The sequence below is a fragment of the Ixodes scapularis genome, unplaced genomic scaffold (genome assembly GCF_016920785.2).
Source record: "Ixodes scapularis isolate PalLabHiFi unplaced genomic scaffold, ASM1692078v2 PGA_scaffold0__279_contigs__length_252992795, whole genome shotgun sequence".
NCBI classification, from domain to species: Eukaryota; Metazoa; Arthropoda; class Arachnida; order Ixodida; family Ixodidae; genus Ixodes; species Ixodes scapularis.
In genome coordinates, this window is record NW_024609835.1 from 64177135 (window position 1) to 64198590 (window position 21456).

General features: G+C 39.7%; 1 protein-coding gene across 1 annotated transcript; it reads right to left on the reverse strand.

Annotated features, from left to right (window-relative positions):
* Positions 1–2535: 2535 nt before the first annotated feature.
* LOC8039509 (glutamate-gated chloride channel) lies at positions 2536–19562 on the reverse strand. Its single transcript, XM_029975261.3, has 9 exons — positions 19169–19562; positions 18386–18465; positions 17073–17176; positions 15179–15243; positions 14535–14758; positions 13182–13264; positions 9561–9695; positions 6977–7371; positions 2536–2857 (listed from the first exon to the last, which is right to left on the reverse strand). Exons 2-9 carry the CDS (start codon positions 18445–18447, stop codon positions 2639–2641), a joined length of 1287 nt encoding a protein of 428 aa, XP_029831121.2. The 5' UTR covers positions 18448–18465; positions 19169–19562; the 3' UTR covers positions 2536–2638.
* Between the last annotated feature and the right edge of the window lie 1894 nt (positions 19563–21456).

Consider the following 21456-nt stretch of genomic DNA (forward strand, 5'->3'; position numbering starts at 1 on the left):
GGTAACACTGTCCTCATGGCAACCTGAAATATTTATATTATTAGTCAGTTTAAACATCACTTTTATATCATTGCTGACAAAAAGTCAAAGGATTGCCTGGGGAACATAAGTAGTAAACACAATGATATGATATTTCGTTTCTTTTACAGAAGTATTGCTCGACGTCTAGGCACGTCGAGCAATACTTCTTTATTGCTCGACGAGCATCTTTTGAAAAGCTGTAGCGTCGTCTGCGGGTCAAGAAAGCCCGAAACATTGGCGAGAAATTTGACCAACTGCAGCAGGAGTGAGCGAACAAAGGCCAGATGGTCATCGACAATTTGCTGAATTCCATGCATTGTCGGTGCCAAGCGGTGATCGATGCAAAGGGTTTCCCTACAAAGTACTGGTCAGCTTAACTTTATATCTAGACATAGGGTTGTACGCGGTGTCCTATTTGTCACAACAGGCAGATTATTGACGACGTCCTCTTGCACTGATGTTACCAGGTTTGCAATAAATATCGATTACAAAAAATTAATTCATATTTAAGTAAGCATCAGTTTGTACTCTATAAATACGTTAACGTAGCGTTCCATTACAATTTTTTTATTTGTATCCCAGTTCAAAGAAAAGTTACCCACGTAAAACCAAAATATCATATATTTTGTTCACTGCTGGATATCTTTTTAATTTTGAACTTGTTTGTCTAAGCTTAGCTTCAACCCTTTTAAGAACATACCTAAGAAAAATAGAATGTAATGCTCCTGTGTAGTTAATCATATTGTGGAACTTCGTTTAATGAATGTCTTTAGTTGGTTTTAAGTTTGAAAACTTTAGAAGAGCTATCTAACGAACCTTGTCACAGCAGGTTTAGAGAACTTTTCTATTATTTTATTGTGCATTGTGACACCTTTTTGTTTAGGATTTATAACACGTGTAATAAGCCCGACAACGCATATCTTGATTTCTCTTCTCCCTTTTCAATGTTCAGAAAATGTCGTGAACTAACTACAATCTGACAATGCTGGTTTTTATTGGACTTGAGTGAGTGAGCACCATTAAGACCTAGCAGCTGTTTGGGAACACGCAATCAAACATGATTGTTTGTTTAATTGATCAATTGATTCTATTAAATCACAAAATCTATTCTTGTGAAATACATGACTTCAGTTAGTTCAAAGTTTCATCCACTTTAGGAAGCGATTTAGAAGAAAAAGAACTGTTATAACCAAAACATTAAATATATCTCAATCGAAATGACAATCGGTCCCAATATCCCATTGATCCTTATTCAGTCGATGGTTGCTTTACCTTCCCCAATAGTTCAGTCGTATATTGTCACTACATACAAATATATTATTAAATATAAATGACGAGAAATATATTATTTTAACCTTTTATCTCTATTACGCCATGCTTATTTGTGTGTGTTTATCTAAACAGTCACTATACAGGAGCATTGGTGACGTGCAAATATTTTACAGCTCGTGGTACCGTTGAATATTTTTATTAAAACAGAGTAAAGTATTTGTATTTAAAAATTCAACGATATGTTCAGTCTAGAATAAAATATATTAGCTTGACACCAGAACTATAGAGGGATTAAGAAAACACATGGAGTTTATATATTTTTGGCTTCATGCATATCACTGCAAGGCCTAGGCACTTTCCTCTTTTTTACAAAATCTAATCAAAACATTTTTCGTTTCTGTGATGTACTATCCCGATCTTGAAACCGTCTACATTGCCCAAGTTCAAAGCCCTATTTTTCGTGGGACCCTTTTAAAATGTCATGTTTCCATTCGATTGTCCTGAAGACGCGTTAACGAGCATGGCCATTATAGTTCGTTTAATTTGTTACTCGTGTGAAAGCGCAAAATGGTTTTTTATTGAAGTTTCTCACAGCCGCAGCATGGATAGGACGTTCCTGATTGAGACTGATTCTGGATTAACCCACCCGGTGTCTAGGCTGTGTTAAGGATAAACCCTTTGTTCTGAATTACTTTGTTTAAAGCAATCCCCCCTTTTTATTTTGCTCTTATATTTTGTTTCGCAGGGAGTGTGTTTTCAGAAGACATCATCGCAAAAAAAAAAAAAAACACAATAAGCAAAAAAAAAAAACTAATTAGATTCTCGATTGGAGTGTCTGTATATGGTTTCGTGGAGATGTGTAACGTTTCCGGCATCTGCCAGGAAGTATGTCAAGCATGAAAATAAACCTGGACAATGCTATTGAACTATCGAAAACACCACAGTCTTAGCCTATCTCTCAGCGGCGTTCAAATCATGTTTTGATATGTTTTTATTTTATCAAAAACACCGGTTTTTATTGCGTTGACACAAGATGGGAAGAAACGCCTGGTTGATCCCATAAAGTCGACATCCATCCCGCCCCCCCCCCCCCCCCGCTTCTTTTAATCAATTCGTGCACTAATGTTACAGAAAATAGAGGTCACCTTCAACCATATCAAGCGTTTCAATTTGACCCTCCCCACTGACACTTCCAGGCTTTTATTGGCTTTAATCGAATTGATTTTGACGAAACAGACATTCCGTCTTGTCGATTGCCTTTTTTATTTTGTTAGTAACAATAGCAATATCAATACGGATTAGTCACACTTAGGTCAGGGGAGCACACTCGGAAAAAAAACGTGCCCTAAAACAGCTCATCGGGATCTGTTGATGCCGACAGATGTGTGCCAAAAAAAATTATTAAAAATAGGATAAAGAGGACTGGAAGCAGGACGCGGAACACAAGGTCGATCTTGTCTGCCATTGATCTTGATTTCTTCAGCCATGTTTCAAAGCCTTGCTTCCAGTTGGTCTTATTGCCACCATTTGGCCCAGGTGCCTTTTTGACGTCTTTGTCATCCTCCTGATTTGTGAAGTAAAGATAATAAAAATAAGTTTGTGACTCTTAACAAATATTCTTTCTCTTACGAAAGACAGTTTTTTTTTACTCAAACACGAAAGAAATTGGATTAAAAAAACAGTGACCAGCTTAAAGTTCACAAAAATATAAAACCTAGTACTCTCATTTTTTAAACAAAAATTGAGGTTTCAGTTTTTGTGCCAATATATTAAACGAAAGCAAATTAGAAGCGGAAACATCAGGATTGTCTAACTTCTTTGTCAATGACTGAACTTTTACCCAGACTAATCAAGGCATTTCTCGTCCAAATGAAATTTTATGGGAAGCATAGCTAATAAAAAAAACAGACGAAACAATTCTATTTTGTGGATATATGAATAAGTTTTCAAAATAAGGGCATTAGTATCACCTTAATGAACAGACACATGGGAGCACATTATTGTTGTTCACACCAAAATTTAAAAAGCGTGATAGTATATAACTTTGTTTCCACGGGCGTGTAACTTAAGAAAAAAATATAAAAATTGTGAAGAAATTTGTTGCAGTCAGTCGGAATTTTTTTTTTTTTACTTTTTAAACTTTTATTTAGTTTCCATTGCTCCTAATGCTTAATGTCCCAATTAATGTTAAAATAGGTGTGTCACTTTGATAAAATTAAGATTTACTTTTCCTGATCTGGAATCTCTAGAGGCACACTGATTACACGAGATAAATTTTTATTCACTGTATTTTCTGTTACAAAGAGTGTTGCCATCTTGAAGTGGCAATAGTGAGAAGGCACTTCCCTAAAGAGCGGCACGAGACAGCACTCCGCTGTTTTCTTGTGGTCGTATTTTGGCAGCCGGAGATTTGGGTGGAAACAGCCCACACATATATGAACATTGTAAACATTAAAAAATACATATTATAAGCAATGTTAGTACTATTAAGAAACAAGATGATTGTAAAGTTGCCTCCCTAGAAAACCGTACAAGGCTCGAATCTTGTATGTTCTATCAGCTGGAGATTTAAAGTAGATCGCTCACGTCTCTCACAGACTCGTCTACTTTTCGATGCAAAAACTACGGCGTCCGCCTGATCAGCAGCACGTTTGACAATATATATTGGTTTTGCAAATTATGACATTATAATTTATTACAAAGGTACGTCATATATGTGTAAACGTTTTATAATTATTAAAAATATAAAATATTATACACCGCAAAAAAAAATGAAATCAATACATTCACCACATAAAAGCCGTTTCTGCAGAACAGTCGGTCATTTGACATGAATAGTACAGTTAAGTTAAAAAGGAGTTATTTTTATATTGTTTGTGCTATCAGTTTTTAAATATCTAACACCCGAATGGCTCCAGACAGCCTTTTGAACTTTGACATAAAGCACTCTAATCACCTAAAATACTCCTTTTTTGTGCCTCTCAGCGAGTTTCTGTTTTATAATCCGGGAATGAAAGCATACAATCTGGCAGCACTTTTTTTGTAAGTTACCTTGCGAACGGGAACACCTGCGCATCCTTCAACTAGCAACGTAAATATAACACTTCTGGAAACGCCTCGACAAGCACGGAACAGGAATAATGTAGGAATGAAAGGGAAGTAGAAAGAGACAAAGGGAGAAAGGGTATCAGATGAGGCAAATTAATGATTGTACCAAGACTGATTACAGGTTGCGCTAAGAAATCAAACAAACTAGGTCATTCCTGTCGTCAAGAGTTAAACTTCGGTGTCAGGATTTCAACTACATTTTTGAACCTGACTTCCACCAAAACGCTGAGCAATTCATTTACCTTGCGAGATGTAACTTTGTTATTCATTATATCTGTAAAAGGCATCCAACTTATTTGTCTCTATGTGCTTTTTTAGACAAAACGTTATTTTATCAAGGACAAGGATTGAACGGCACCTTACTTTTAAAAACCTATACTTACCATCCGCAATCACAAGACATGGTTGTGCAGTTCAAGACACAAAGCCGAGGAAAAACCTAACAGTGCCTAGGTTTGGCAATCCTAGACACATAGCTTGGGAGACTAATAATGTTATCCTTCAACGATATAATTAGGGTGGATAAACTCTGGTGTGAATGGAAATTTTGTGTTTGCGGGGAAGTGAGCATAGGCATAAACACATGCGGAAAAATCAGTGAATGTACGCTGTCGCGTCAAGTGTGTTACAGAAACTGCAGATCCGCGCTCGCGTAACTTGCTATTATTGCGGTGTCATTATCATTTCTGCGACTACCCCATAGCACAATAGCAATAATTTTCAGGCAATTTTCGCTTTTGCCGTTAATTCCTCTCCAATGCGTGATCCATATACATTCTACGATGAGTCTCCTTCTTCAGCCGTAACTGAACGTCGCGTTTTTCGGACCCGCGACCAACTTTCCGAGGTTTAGCCATACGCCGTTCAAGTTCGACTGGTCGAATCATCATCATCATCATTTATTTTCCTTGAGGGCCCCAGGGGGCATTATACAAGGGAGTGAACACACTAAAAACATCAACAAAAATAGTTAATAAAAAACACGCTGTAATCTATACTTGTAGTATAGAATGACCGGGGGCATTCTCTGGCGCAGCGGGGTGTTGGCTACAGCCACTGTCAAAGTCAACATTGTTAAAGGGAAAACGGCAGGCCGTCCCTTTCGAACGCCTGGCTTTTAGCACGCGCTCACTGCTTCTTGACGCGTGCTTTGACTACGCGTGCACGCTCGAGGCACCTAGAGGTTTCGCGGAGGACTACCACTCGATGCCCCGGGAAGGTTGTCACTAACAACTGTCGCTGTGGAAACTGCCTGGAGTTAATAAATTATGAATGCCGACGTTATTTATTAAAATTCATATTCCTAGGAAGAAAATCATGTGCTTAAAAATAATCCGTCCTGTTTTAATCCACAGTACAGTCGTCGCGATAGCTGCGACAGGCAACGGAACAGTTGTTAGGCATCGGCGGTGCGTTCATGCACCGCGGGGTGTGTGAACCAAAGCGTTCGGAGCAAAATGGACATCTGACCCTTTTGTTCGGAACGCTTTTGTTTCTTTTTTTGTTCCGGAGGGCGTGAAAGCGCGTCTCCAGAGAGGAGCTCTAAGTATCGAGAGTGCTACGGCGGCATTTTGTTATCGGCGATTTTTTTTTTTTTTTCGCATTTTCCAAGAGAGCGCGTGCAGTGCACGTCGGGTACTACAAAAACTCGAGATATAAAACCGGTTGTTAAGACTGCCGCGTAGCACTGTGGTAACGCCTCGACTTCGCATGCAGCGAATCCAGGTTCGAATCCCGTGGGTGGAGGGCGATCTTTTTTTGAGGATTTGGCAACATCCACGACGGACGCTCTACGCCCTACTACGCTAATTACAACATCAACAACTACGACATCAACAACGGACGTCATTGTCAGTGGTGTAAAGAGCCCATAACAGCTATGGCTGTCAAAAAATAGAGAGGGGATTGTGTAGCGGTGCGGCCGATGCGCGACCCCGCGGACACACGGAGGGCGACGACGATGCGCTTGCAAACGGCACGTGGCGGAAACTTCTAATATGTTTTAATCTGCTCATGCACGTCACCTAGCAAATTAAAATATGTAACAATACTTTTTTATTAACCTTACCTAGGCAGAGAAATACTAAAGTCTAGCTTTTCTTTGGTTTGTCACATGAGAGCCAAAGTGCAATACACGAACCAAAGATGCCAGGTGACGCCCGAACCAGCACTAAAACCTAATTCGAAGTTTTTTTTTTCTTTTGTTTTTTTTTTGTCAATCAAGGCCCAAGACAGTTAGACTCTGACCAAGAAGTACCAAGCTTCTTGGTCGGATTGAACGGCACCTTACTTTTAAAAACCTATGCTTACCATCCGACAGTCACAGAAAGCCCTAAGAAGCATTGGCTTCTTAGTGCTTTCTGGGTCCTAAATTGTAGGACAAAAAACAACATCGAGCCTCAACAACTATGCTACATTGGAAATTATTATAATATTTATTCAAGTCGCACTATTTTTTTATGTCTAGCGTAGAAAAAACGTAACTGGCAACGGTTAGTCGTAACATTTGCTTATGGTCAAACTGGATCGATATTCGCCACGTTATGCCATTATAAATAAAAAAACGCCCACTTACCATTTCAAGACGCTCGACACCACTCATCTTATCCTCATCAGGCTTCGCTGAAACTGGTTCGTGGCGGTTCCCGCTCCTGCGAACCAGGTAGTCAACGACAGCTACCTCAATTAAGACGATGAACACAAAGGTCAGGCAAACGCCGGTCCAGGTGTCGATGGGCATCGTGAAATTTGTCTTTGGGATGTCGCTATAGTTGAGTTTGCTCACGAGGCTGGACAGGGACACCAAGTCCACCAGCGGAACCAGCACGCGAATCAGCGTGGATTTGTTGTCTAGCCAAAGAGCGACCCAAGAAACGATCACACACATACAGCAGGGGATGAACACCAGAATGCCGTATCTTCTGACATCTCTCTGGAGCACGAATCCGCCTTTCAGGCATGAATATTCTCCTGATGTGGAAACAAAAGGCTTTTATTAGAGTTGAGCTTGCAGGGTAGCAGTTACGTTCCTCTGGTGAATTGCCAGATTATGGTCATTAACTTCAACATCAATAGCGAAACAAGCAGCACCGTTCTTTTTGAATGGTCAGGGATAGAAATGACAGAGAGCATACCTATCCGTGCAGCAACTTTAAGAATAGCGCTGTCTGAGCTGCTAACAATGCTTGACAACTTCAGCGCAGGCTATAAATTTCACTTTAAATTGAATAATTAAGCAACATTATAATGGCGTCTACCAACGCATAAACTACGGAGACACATTTATTTCTCTTAAACAATACCCGGGTCTACCGACAGGTCACAGAGAAATCACACAGAACGACTGTTCCTGGTGAGGGTTTTATAGTGATTGATTCATGATTGGAATGAATGACTCGTGCTGTGAGTTTCTTCGATTTCGTCTTCGTATTTTTCAATTTTGAAGATTCAACAGGCTGTGTTTTTGATGATGTGCATAACCGTAGCCACAGCTGTACCATCAGCGTCTTTATATGTTTCATTAGGGGAACACAGCTAATTTAAGTAAAATATTTATTCTAAATACTTAAAGGCTAGAGTCCCAAAACATTCTTATGAGAAGGACAAAAATGGTGCTGAAAATTAACCTTCTTGAAACGGTAGTCACTTGATGTGAGTATCCAAATTGATATTAAAGATAGCAAAGCTTAGAGCTTATATCAACCTCGAAGACGAAACTTCCAAGTACCCACCTGCCTCTCAATATATTATAAAGCTAATTCTGTCGCACAGTTAAATTAGTTAATAGTTAATGCGCCTCGGTGTCCTTGTTTAAAGGATGGCTTACTTTTGTGTTGTAAACAATTGCGGCGTAACACAATCACAAACAAAATTAAACAATTTCTCCGTACGAAACGGCGGCAAAATACGGGCTCAAGTTAAGAACTTGTGCTGGGCGAAGCTTTATTTCATGCTAGCAACGAAACAGGAAAGTACAAATTAGTAACACGTCCCAAAATACATACATTAAAGGGGCCGTGCAATGTTATTGACTTTAACTTTTTCTCACTTTATGCAAGCATATTGGCACTAGCATGACCCAAGTATACAAGTACGCAATGACATTGACCCAGAAGTTTTTTCTTGCGATTTATTTTCAAGAAAAAATTAGACTTATTTCCCTTTGTTCTCTTCAATAAAATGTTTGACGCAGTAATCACAAAAATCTTAATGCTGATATATAGTCTAACATATTGCCCCTTAGTGGCGATTGTCGAACGCTTTGCATGGATGTGACACGAACTCCCCGTGATCTCAGAAGTACGGCTCGGGTCAATTAGTTATTCGGCTAACCTACGGGTACTAGATCGTGTTCAATCGCTGCAAAGTCAAATTATAACATGGTATAGGGCTCCGTCCGTGCAATGTGCTTTGCCAACCTCGACGCGTGGCTACGATGATCAATGGTAGCATGTATATGATAGTCATCAGATCGCTTGTTCTGACTGCGGGTTGAGGAGGTGAACGCTGTTCGTTTTTTTTTTCTTCTAATTGTTCCTACGTCTGCCGTTGCGTATTTCTTAGGTTATGAATACCAAAAGGTAATTCTAAGCGTATTAAAAATACAAAATCGTTGCGAGGCCCCTTTTAGGTGCCTAAGCAATTTAAAAGAAATAAAAAGCGGAGCACGTGCTTTTCAAGCGTTTGTTTGCATAACTGTCCAATCCATGTCAGCCGTGTATGTAGAATGCTGGAAAAAATGTTCAAAGAACAACCAAGGGACATCAGCTCCACAAGAAATAAAAAAAAAAACGGGGTGCTTCGCTTGAACTAATGTAAAGCTAAACTAAATGTACGACCGTATACCTTGTTATACACTAGACATTTAAAGAAAGTAAGCACTCAGTAAATCAACTATTGCTAGTTCTTATTGTTTAGCGTATGTGTAATTGTTTTCCACAAAGGACTGATACAAACTAAGTCTTCATCGAACTGCCAAGCTCTCGCCGTTCGACCCAATCACTATATACATTGGCACCTTTCTAACTTAGTTGCGCATTGGGAGGTTTTAAACCGTCGCTGGTTTGTTTCCTCTGTGAGTCACGCGCCTACACGCCGCAGCATGTTTTGTAAAACCTGAATGCTTAAGTTCTACTAACACTCTAGAAAACTACGCTTACCTGTGTTTGTTTTGCTGTTGCAGTAGCCTGTCTTGGACTCGATCAGCTTATGCTCCAACAAGTACAATTCTTTGTTTACTACGAGTGGATCACCCCTTTTCCACTCGAAGACCAATGCATCCGTAGTACGGGAATCTTCGCACAACAAAGGGAATAAAATGAAATCAACTATGTTTTGCAGCTTAGCAGAAAAAGTTGTTGATAATATTATTTTCCTATTTTTTTTTAATTGTGGCACTTCAGTCTGTTTCAAAAAGAAAATTATAAATCATAATATCAGCTGGCCAGATTTACCTGCTTGCTTTAAATTAAACTAAGTGCGTCATTCGGGATACCATGGCCATACTATGAACATGCTTGTGAATGCGTTGGGAAAAGCATATGGGAATAACCATGCAACATTCACGTCGTTTTTATCAAATATATTTTTCGGATGCCGGTGGCTCCAAAAGTCTCGAATGATACAATGTATATTCACAATAAATGATAACCCAGCAATATCTCAAGTTCTATGAAATGTAATGTTAATTTGAAATTTAACGAGAAGCTCATATATTTTAATGGTGATTTATCTAGTTCTTGAAATTTATCAAACCAATTTTTCTAAAGAAATGTCTGAGACAACCCATTTTTTTAGTGCAACAGTTTTGTCAGAGTGTTAATGCTAAGAAAACATTGCTTACTGCCATGTCGCTGATGACAAAGCGGGGGGGGGGGGGGGCACTTTATATGAATCATGCGCTGACCTTCTTCATTTAGCACCAGAAAAACTATTTACTATTAACAGTTTTAGTAGAATGTGACTGTAACTGCATCTTGTTAAGGAGGTTCCTCTGTTAAAATGTTTCCTTAAAAGAAGGTCAGATACTTCCTCCGACCAAAAACTAGTTATCAAAAAAAAAAAAAATCGGTGCCGTGGGAATTGCCAACTTATTTATTTAAGTTGGTTAATTGCATTTAGAGTTATTTCCTTTTTATCTAAAAATACACTATATTAAGTCTAATGACAAGAACAAAGTCAGGAGCTCGAAGACGAGGAAAAAAGAAGAACTGGATACCATATCGCACTTATACTTTCGATTGTTTATTCACGGCAAAAGACGATAAATTGCGCCATCGCACCACTCTCGGCCAAACCGATGCCACACCACAGCCTTCAAGGACGCGATTTGTTTATCTGCAAGCTTAATTGAGGCAACGGTCGCACATGCTGCGTCGGATCCTTTGATTATGTAAGTTTAAATAATTTTCCTAACGGCCTTATTTTTATGCCTGCCTATAACAGCAGACATGGTGAACTAAGCAATCAACAAAAAAATGGCCATCCCAATAGTTGTTTAGGATTAGATTGTGTTCACGTAATCTGTCATATAGGCATCCGACTGTTTGTCCAACGTATTACTTTCTACGTGATAACGGAATTTAATAGACGATCCCCATCGCACAAGCAGCAAACGGGCTACTGCGCTTATTCGAGCAAACCGATGAGGCTCTGCAGATTTCCGTTTACACAACTTGAGAAACTGGTCTGGTACACTAAAAGCAACTTTAGCGTTTACACTGTTCGGTATTTTCTTAAGACGTTTCGCGGTCTTGTGCATGTACCAGACAGCTGCTATCTTGTGTACCGTACATGCACAAAACCTCACACACTGTATAAAAATATTGAATTGTGTCAGCACTAAAGTTGTTTTTCGTGCACCAGTGAAGATCTACTCGAGAGGCTGCCGGCGCTGCTAGCCAATGGACCAATCAAGCAGCGTGAAAACCCCAAGTCACGGGGCCTTTCCTTTTTATGACTGGTTCAGCAATGATGTAACACGCACAAAAAAAGATGAACACCATGATGGTGCGCTTTTAACGCTGTCTGATTGATCGCATCAGCTGGTAGCGTCGGCTGCGATTTGACTTAACGTGAAACGAAGTATAGTCAAGCTGCGTAAAGGGGCGGACCCTCCCCGCAGAGCCTCGTTGGGTTGCTCAGAAGAGAACAGGAGATCGCTTGTTGCTCGTGCGGAGTGTGTCGTCGGCCACATTATGTGGTCATGTGGAAAGCAATACGCTGTAAAAACGGGCATATGCCTAAATAACTGATTAAGTGAACACAATTTAAATGTAAATAACTAGCGGGATGACCATCTTTCAGTTTAATGCCACGATTGTTGGTGCGCTCCCTTGTCCACAAAGTGTACTGCTCTAGCCAAACGTAAAGGTAAGACCGAAATGGGGATTATTGAAGCTGACATATCCAAAAGATGCAACACAGCATACGTCACAGTGTAGCCTCTATTAATCTTGCAGATAAAAAAATCGCGTCCTTGCAAGAGGTGGTAAGGCAAAGGATTGCCTGAGAGTAGTGCGATGGCGCAATTTATCATCTTTTATTAAATAAAGAGTTTAATGTTATCGTACAGTGGTGTCCAATTCTCATTTCTTTGAATTACCCGATACTGGGGCTAGAAACCTATGAAGCATCAAAACGTGGGAGAGAAAGGCAAAGTGATTGGAAGACAACGTTTCGAGACGTTGTCTTCCTATCACTTTGACTTTCTCTTCCACGTTTTGATGCTTCATAGCTTTCTCGCCCCAGTCTCGGGTAATTTAAAGAAACGGTAATGCTACACCAGCTCGGCCGCGCTCTAACTGTTATTTCGTCTATTTTTTCTCCTTTTGTCCTTCTGTTCGAGCACTACCAGGTATTCTTAAATTTAACACCAACTCGCTCAACAATTCGCTCTAGATTGATTAAAGTATGTTGTCTAAAGGTGGTCAGCTGGTTCAAGAAACATTCCAATGATTCAGACTGAGTGCAGCTGGAAGGTAAATTATTTCAACCTGATATAGCTAAGGAGAGAAGAGCGAACACTTTAGGCAGCCTATATGACGACAAAATCTAATTACACTCTCAAAGTGTTTATTTTTATTTTTTCTGACAGCGCTAAAGTCTTCAGGCCAGAAACAATTCGTATTGGCAGCGCTTGGGAGGAAGTCTACTTAAATTCTCTGATACAAAATGTGTTACAGCATTTACCCTACAAAAACAAAACAAAAAAAAAATCTTAGAAGTATTTAAAAGCAGAAAAATAAATACAATAAGAATTAAAGAAATGGCAAATCTAGCACGATTTTATCTATTTTTGTGTCTAATCCCATTTAGAAAAATATATCAATTCGAAAATTTCACACATTATTCTTAAAGGCCGGATCACGCACAACAGAGTTGCACCGTTGCGGCTACTCACTTTCTCAATTTGAACAAATAGGGTAAATTTTTAGCCTGAATCGATTTAAACAAAAAATGCCGTGAAGGCTGAACTAAAGCTGTTTCTGCAGGCGAGTTATACAGCCAGGAGGACTGAATAAGAGAGGTAATTGCTACGGTAAGTCGGATATGACGTAAATTTGTCATTAAAAATTTAAATATTAGTTTGAGGGGTCATGTTGTAATTGCAGTATTGACGCCAGTTAGGATTCAAGGCGAAATCAATTTAAAAGGTGTTTAAAATGATGACGCCGTGTATAGCTTTTTAATACCTTTAAAGTTCTAAATTAAATAGCTTACATTAAAATCTGAATTCAATGTGTGATCACTTTTCTTAATTCAACTTGAGGAGTACTCACAGCTTGTCATCATTATCTTACAGACTTGTGTGTCAAACGGAAATCTTGCGAAGTCCATCAAACAAGCGAGCTTTAAGGTCAACCTGTACAAAATAAAGTAAGACAAAGTAGAATATTGAAAAAAAAACGAAAAAACCGCAGCACTCAACAACTAGAACAAAAACAGAACGAAAAAGGACAAGCCTTCTTGTTTATTACAGGTAGCGCAACGTCGACTTTCAGTTAAACAATCGGAAAGCTTTTTTTTTTTTTTTTATTTCATCTCAGGGGTGTTTGGGCACGTTCTGGGCCCTGATACTATGCGGCGCGACTAAGAAGGGACCAAGGAATAAATTGCATAGTTAGTGAGAGATGGGCTAGTTGGTCCATCGTTCCTTTTGAGAAAAGCGCCACAAAACAAGGACAGCATTTATGTTTCTTATTTTCTGTTCTTGTCTCGTGGCGCTTTTGTCGAAAGGGACCAAGGAACCGGGACATCGCCGCTTGCGATGTCCTGTACTTTATAGTACGGGGGTATACGACCGCCATATAATTAAACTAATGCATATTCTACAAAAACGGCTATTCGCAAGGTACGTAATTCTACGTACAATACCCATACCAGTCTATTATTTAATAAATTGAATAGTGAACAAATTACAAATCAGTATTAATATAAAACTCTTCTTGCATTAAAAAGTCACCTGGGCAAGATGAAGATGCATTCAAATCAACTTCCAACCTTAGATTGATGGAGGTTGCGTACGGGACTCACTGTGTAGACACGTAAAAAGTGCCACACTCAAGCATGAAGTATGGTAATCATTTCATTAAACTCACAGTGCTCCGTTTTTTTTTTTTTTTTTTTTTTTTTTTTTTTAGTTGTTCGATTGAACTGAGTCTACAAGTGTTCTGCGAGTCCCAGCAAAGTGTTTGTTCAATGTTTTTGAGGGAGTGTCCGTAGGATTTGTGAATCTTGAAAATCTGAGTCCAATTGATTACCGTTTTCATCCCTACCACCTGTTTCTTTTTATTTTTTGTGTCGTAAGTATTATTATAAAATATTGCGTATATGCGTATGCTGTCCTATTGCGTATGCTGTGCTCTCTGCAGCTGCGGAGAGGCAGAGCCTCGTCAAGCATCAACAGTTTTTTTTTTCTGTCTCCCTTCTTCGAACGGAAATATATAAGTAAAGAATTTGAATTTGAATTTGTTGCGGTTGGTGAGTGCCGTGCAGCTGACCAATCGCAGCAGGTGGCGATATCGCGATCCCTTGGTCCCGCTTGGCCCCGCCGTGTGGCCTAGGGTCCCTGTACTCCATGCTGGATACCTCAAGGGGGAACGAAAGTTTCAAGCTCGAGCTTTCAGACTCACCTCACGCTGTAGTGGACATTTCCCTGGGGGTAAATACGTAGAAACGTGTTTGGGAGCAAGAGTTTGTGAAAATTGGCTTCTTTTTCATTCGGAATAAATAGGTCGGGTCTCCAAACTTTTGAAGGATCGTTCAAATTAAGGTATTTCACTTTCCCAGGCTGATTATCATATCTCAGCCGAGAATCTTTCCATCTTGTCCGTAAGTACACTTGAACTGTGTAATCCTGCAGGAAAAGGGGAATATCACTCATCTGCATAAAGCGCGATTTGGCATCCTCCCTCGATTACGTGCAAGAACTATAACCATTATCACTTTGTGCATCCCAGTGAAAAGAAAAAAATTGTAGGACTGTTTTGTGATTACCATCCCAGCTGTTTGGTCTGATGCGAGCAAATATGTGCTGTTGGAGAAACAAAATCTAAAATATTACTTCGATCTAACACAGATAGTTACAAAGTAATCTACATACAGGGAAGGATTTTAAATACTTCTGAGAAAGTGTTATGCGCAATATTGTCCTCTGTAACTTTTACTTATTAGGAGCAGTTATATTTTAATGCGAACAATAGCTTTATTGGGACGGGGAAGGGGGCACGAGTGATTTAGGTAATAATGAAGGATAGTTGAGGAGAGACATTCGTACCATGTTCATGAATGACACATCACGGAGGGAAAGCACGAACATGTCAACGTCAACTTGAACAGGACCTTGAAGGGAACAACAAATGTGATTAATGTAGACAGTCTTACTAGCTAAATTTCAGTCAGTGCACAGGCGAGCTGGTGGAAGTTTACCATGATAATTTTAACCCGAGACAAAGGCAAAAGAAAGTTTCTTTTTTTTTTCTACAATGGAACAGAAAGTACCAGGGACAGAAGGCGCCTCTAGAGACGTCATCTGTCCCTCTTACTTCCTCTGCCACTGTAAAAACAAAGCATCCTCATTTTTACCCAGCGTCGGGTGAAACTCATCATGGTTAAATTTGATTTAACAAAGACTGGCGCATATATTATTACATAACGAGAATATATTTAACAAAAACCTCAATAAGAAATACACTCCAACAGAAGCGTATTTCTTATGCAGAGCTAAAAAAAAATGTTGAAGACGTTTTTGAGGACACTGAATTGATTATTAACTCTGGAAAAGGACTTCGTGGTTTCCTGAACATAAAAATTGTTTCTGATAAGAATGAGACTTGACCAAAAAAAAAAAAAAAACGTACGAAGGTGGGCGAGCCGTGACCTGGAAAATTAGGCAAACATCGGAAATCGGCAACATTTTTGCGCTCTTTTATGTCAGGTTCCCCGATTCCGCAAACAAAATAATATTACCTATATTAAAGCGGAAATAAACAATAATTAAATAAATCATTTTCTTTTTCTCTTTCTTTAATGCAACATTTCTTCCATTAGAGACTCGCACCGGACGTGTGCAAGAAAACAATTTAAATACAGGAATATAAAACTTTATTATATTTAGCGAGACGCTGACGCTGTATCTGGTGCTATCCTCACAATCTCTAGACGGATAATGAGACATAGCAAATCAAAGATCAACACAAAGCAACACAAAATACGTGCCTAAATATAACCTCCATACACGGTGGACGAGTCAACGGCTCTATTCCTGACATAGATTGTGTGTGTGTGTGTGTGTTTGTTCGTGTGTGTGTTTTTTATGCGTACAGTTGATGGATATGCACATTTGAAACAGTGAGGTGAAGTAATGTTGAAAAACATTTTACTTTTGTGTTGTTGTTTCTCAGATAAACGTATTCTGTGAACGTTCCATATACGTTGTTTACGGTCACGCTTGTTATGTTGATTTTCATTCCTTTTAGTTAAAGCTAAATGATAACTGATTGCCAAGTCATATTTAGTCAGTCAATTTTGCATTTAATTGTCAATGAGCACCGTCATTATTGTAACAACCTGTAGATTTTAGCATCTGCTGTAAACGTACATCAATTTATTTTATAGTTTCATGCTAAATTTTTCGAGAATTTTGCATGTTGGAATTTGGAAATAATTGGCGGGCACAAAAGTTCGCCGTTTACAGTTATATGCTATGTATTACCTATGAGGTGATATATTAGCGTAATTGTTTTACTACTTTTTAGGTAGCGCAATTAGAAAAATGAGGCCCTAATAAAAACTGATCGTTTACTGTATGTGCGAAGGCAATTCATCCTACGTTCTCGTATTGCACTCTTCGGAAAACTGTACTCTATTTATTTTTACCCAAAGTTATGTCGGCAGGCAGCACCTCTTTGTCGTAAAAATAGACTATGGGGTTATTATAAGATCTGAAGAAGACTCAAAATAATTTGGGATCTCCTGTTTTATATCAGCATCGATCGTTTCCGTACACATAAAGCAAAACATTAAATGCACGAAAGTACATGGCTCATTTGAATATCTGAGGTTACGTCGAGAACTTCAATTTACTTAAAATTCGAATCTCATTTAATAAACCTAAATGTCTACCTATCCACATTGAGGTATAAACGTTCCGAAAGTGCGTCACCACTCACCTTCAGTCGTGTTCGTTCCATCCGGTTGAACCCTGCTGTCATAACGACCACTGTCCAATATACTGTTTAAAATTCTAGTTTCCATGTTTGATGAAGCTGACGTCCTATGAGATTAAAAAAATAAAATGCCTGTTGACTGCGACAATCATTTAGAAGACATCCTTACCCTAAATCGTTACTCGAATAAAATATGTCACAAATAAATCGCTTTTAGAAACAAGCTCATAAACTCAGTTTTACTAATGCGACAGTCGTGAGGTCGCTTGGTTTGAAAAATTAACCCAACTCCCAAAACGATCTGCTTTATATCTGTTTTTATTTTAGGGGGAGCTTTGGGGGGGGGGGGGGGGGGAAAGGGGGGTCATGCCGCTAGCTGTGTATGTTTTGTGTCTTACCAGCTGCAGTAAAACCACAAATGAAAAATTCATGTTGATAGTGAAACATTTGCAATGTGTTCCTACTGAAATAGCAACATGTTTTGTTTAGGCTTATCTAGTTTTGCGAAGGTTTCTAGTGAAAAGAGAAAGCCCATTGGCGCAGTTACCGCACGAAATCACGAATTAAATTTCCGGAATTTATTCTCTCCTCAGCTACCAAGCTACCAATTTTTTTGTGTTTTGTTTATAAACTTCAGAGAAACAACGAAATGGTCAGGCACACAAAAAACTCCAAAACAAATACGTGAGACAACGCAAACTATGTTTCCACTTTTTATGTTACGTCACGCAATAGTTGTTAGTGATCCAACTGGCGAACCCGCATAGTCCCAAAAATTAATTCCTATTATATCGTAACAAATAGACCTAAGTTACAATCCCTTTTGTTGTCACTTCAGTGAGAATGGACGCCTTGCAAATATATTTAAGCAAAATTTGCTGCTGCACTTATTTGATCATTGCTTGGCCGAGTCCAGAATACGCGTAAAAGCACACTCAGCACCAGTGCAGAATGCCGTTGAGGCTGAGTATACACGTAAGACGCTGATGCACCGCTCGTATTCAATACACGCTAATAGTAGTAGTGGAAGACGTTTGCTTAGATCGCTTGAGGTGTAAAAGCAGAGGAAAAAGGATACGCTCAGAGTGTACGTTCCAAATAAGGCGACCTCAAAATATTGCCGCAGCTGTTGCAGCATGGCGCGCACTTTTGAAAATGGGCTAGTAAGTGTCGAGTTTAAAATGCATTCTGGAAATATATTTAGTAACCCGAAGGTGTAGTGTCCAAACAAACAAAACGTTAGCGGAACAACATTTGCATGTACATGTTATTCCATTAAATAATACAAAAGCGCGGAATTTTACGGAAGTACTCACTGAGCCGCGGTTGTATCGAGCGTCAACCAGAGAAGGGCACACATCAAACTGCAAGGTAGCATGGTGGTGCTTCTGTACACCTGCGATACACGTGAAAAATGTGTCAAGCGTAAAGGAAATGTAGATGCGGACAAAATAAAAGAAATGAAATCAAACAATAAAACAAATCAACAATCTCAGAGTTAGGTCGGTGGCCACTCGTGGACCTCTTGGATATCGGGCGGCGCAGACCGGATACCAGCGGAAAAGCGCAAAGTCAGGCTAAGGCTTTTTCCTCGGCCGAAAGTCAGGGCTCACTCTTGTACTCTCTCGTCGAGCGATAAAACCAATTCCTCTAAATTTGCAGGTATACATAAAAGGAATAAAAGTTTTTTTTTTTCTCCAATCTCGAAAAGGTTTTGAAGGAAGCCGCCATGAAAAAGCAAACAATTTTGCTTGTGTATTGTACGTCCAAAGGCGATTCGAATGTCGTTTTTAGCCATATTGTTTCTTCTTATCACTGAGATCGCACCACGTCTAAAATTGTATAACAATAGTAATAAAAATACTGCTATGCCCCTCCCCCCCCCCCCCAAAAGAAAATAAAATACATACATATAAAATTTAACTTCATGTTGAGAACGGTGCTTTGCTGGTGGAAGATAGAGCGGATGCAACCTTTCAAAGACAATCACAGACATTTTGACGAGCGTCATTCAACATGTCTAAAATCGCAAATCCGAAATAGGTGAATTACACAAAGCAAAATTGTAAAAATGGCATAACAAAGTCTTGTTGACTTACCAACTTTTCTCAGAGGCTTCCGAGGTTCGAGGACAACGCCCCGTCACGCGTCGCGCGTGCTGTGCTGCTCTTCGACTTCGGTATTTGTGGGCGGGGCGGCTTGTTTATAGGCCGTCTTGAGAAAGGGCAGAAGGCCCCAGCCCCCCTCGGGGTAATGGGGATGTCCTGTTGCTGCATTTAGCCGCGTGGATGTTCCTTCCCTTCAGAACTCCATGCTGCCGTTTTCACGGTTCGTAAACGAGTCACGGGAACCGAAGGAGCGGCGCATAGGCGAAGCAATATTACAAAGAAATATGAAAGGCGAAAAAACTGAACTTCTTTTAACAACTGTGAAGCTATTCGCAACCCAGGAGGAGGCGACGCCACCCAGCGGAAAGACCTAAAGGAGGAAAGCGGAGAGCTACAATCTATCCAACTATGGATCGGAAGCTGGCACAGCCTGGCGGCAAAAATGGGAAACCGAGAAACCCGGAGGGACGAATGGGATAAAATGCACGCCGCTGGGGTCGCGAATATTTAGTTTTATTATAAGCCGGAGCTCAGCGAACTCTAAGCGCCCACGGCACCCATCAAGCAGCTCCGAAAGCACAATGTCATGGCTCTGACCGTGTTTATTGTGGGTGTGTGAGTGTGATATCACTGGCATATGAAAGTAAAGGTAGAAAGTGCGCCGCCGCCGTGACTTCGTTTTTACCACTATGTGTGTTTGTGTGCGTCTCTTTTAGACTTAACAAACACTAAGTATAGAGCAAAAGCGCGTTTTATTGATTTTTCTAAGCAAACAAGGACCCGGAAAGAAACGGACAGTGAAGTTGCATAGCGGCATTCAGTATTTTGCTAAGAAATGTGGTTTCGGGAAGAAGATATTCTACACATTTTAGAGAAACGCAGACTGCAATCTTTAGGCTTTCCTGTACTTTATTTCCGAATTTTTATTAAAACCAGATCTTGATACTTCAATTGTTTTCTTGTTTGTTTGTTTTACTCTCTGGTGTTTACTTCAATCAATTACTTCTGATATGCTCTAAAGAAACATTTAATCCCAAGGTTTAATTTTCTTTCAATTAGCATCTATTTTCTTAATATGAAAGAAATAAGGGCCACAATTGATAACGCGGCAACTTGGATAAATAACCCCGTAGTTGCAAAGCATTTCAGTTATTACATGTATCTCGTATTGATATCTGCAAAGGAGAGACCGCGCTCTGATTATGGAGGCGATGCTCCAGGTTCAAAGGTGATGAAGAAACACATTTTGTGTAGATGCCTTTTTTTCCTCTCCGGATAACTATACTTTCGCTGTACACGCTTTCTTCTATATATTTTGGGGGATGCGGGGGGAAGAGGGAAGTTGTTGGGCTACAGGTTTCTCCTTTATTTCTCCTTAACCGGCCCTCCCCCCCCCCCCCCCCCCCCCCCTAAGAAGAGAAAAAATCTGCCCGGGCATTTAGAGTACAAACCCACTCCTTCCCCACAATTATGTATGCCACACGGAAATCCAAGAAGGGATCAAAGTTACCTGTCACACTAGGAATACGATGTTAACGTTTACTTTAAAAGAGCGCACAAAGAAAGAATCAACTCTTATGGACGCATATGCGACTTTCTTATAATGATGGTGTGCATAACGTGTCCACACCGTCCCGTGTGTGGTTCAAGGCAGAAGCTGAATTCACGTGGAAAAAACTGACCTAGCTCCGTCGTTGGTCCCTCTTCAATTGCATGTTCATTTTCGAATCGTTGCACAAATGTTGAAACTCGCATTACCCCGCAAGGATATCCCGTTTCTCTCTAGTTTTCTGGAGCCAACGCTCTGGTTTTTAGACGAAAGTGGTTCGTGCTGAATATACTTATTATTTTGTATATCATTTTTATTAGCGCTGTACTCCCCCACATACTTTCTCGTTATTTTGGTGCAGAACACAGCACAAACAGGAATGCGGAAGGAAACCAAGGCTAAGGCTTGTCTTTTTTTTTTTTTTTTTTTTTGTTAGGAACTGATCACAAAATTTTAAATAGTCTGGTCTGAAGTATACTCAAGCCTTATTCCCATTCAAAAAATTTAACGAAACAGTTCTGTCGCGTTGCGATTCTCTTTTTATGAAATGCGCTTGTTTGTAGTATCCTCCAATCCAGAACGCACTAAAATAATTTAGAGCGACTGTATCGTCGCGTTCAATAGTCAACGGTCTAGATTTTATTTGTATTCCGGTTAAACTTTCATAAAAAAAAACTGGGATAAAGCTACGCAATTGCAGTTGCGATATGAGCCGCTGGTTCATAATACG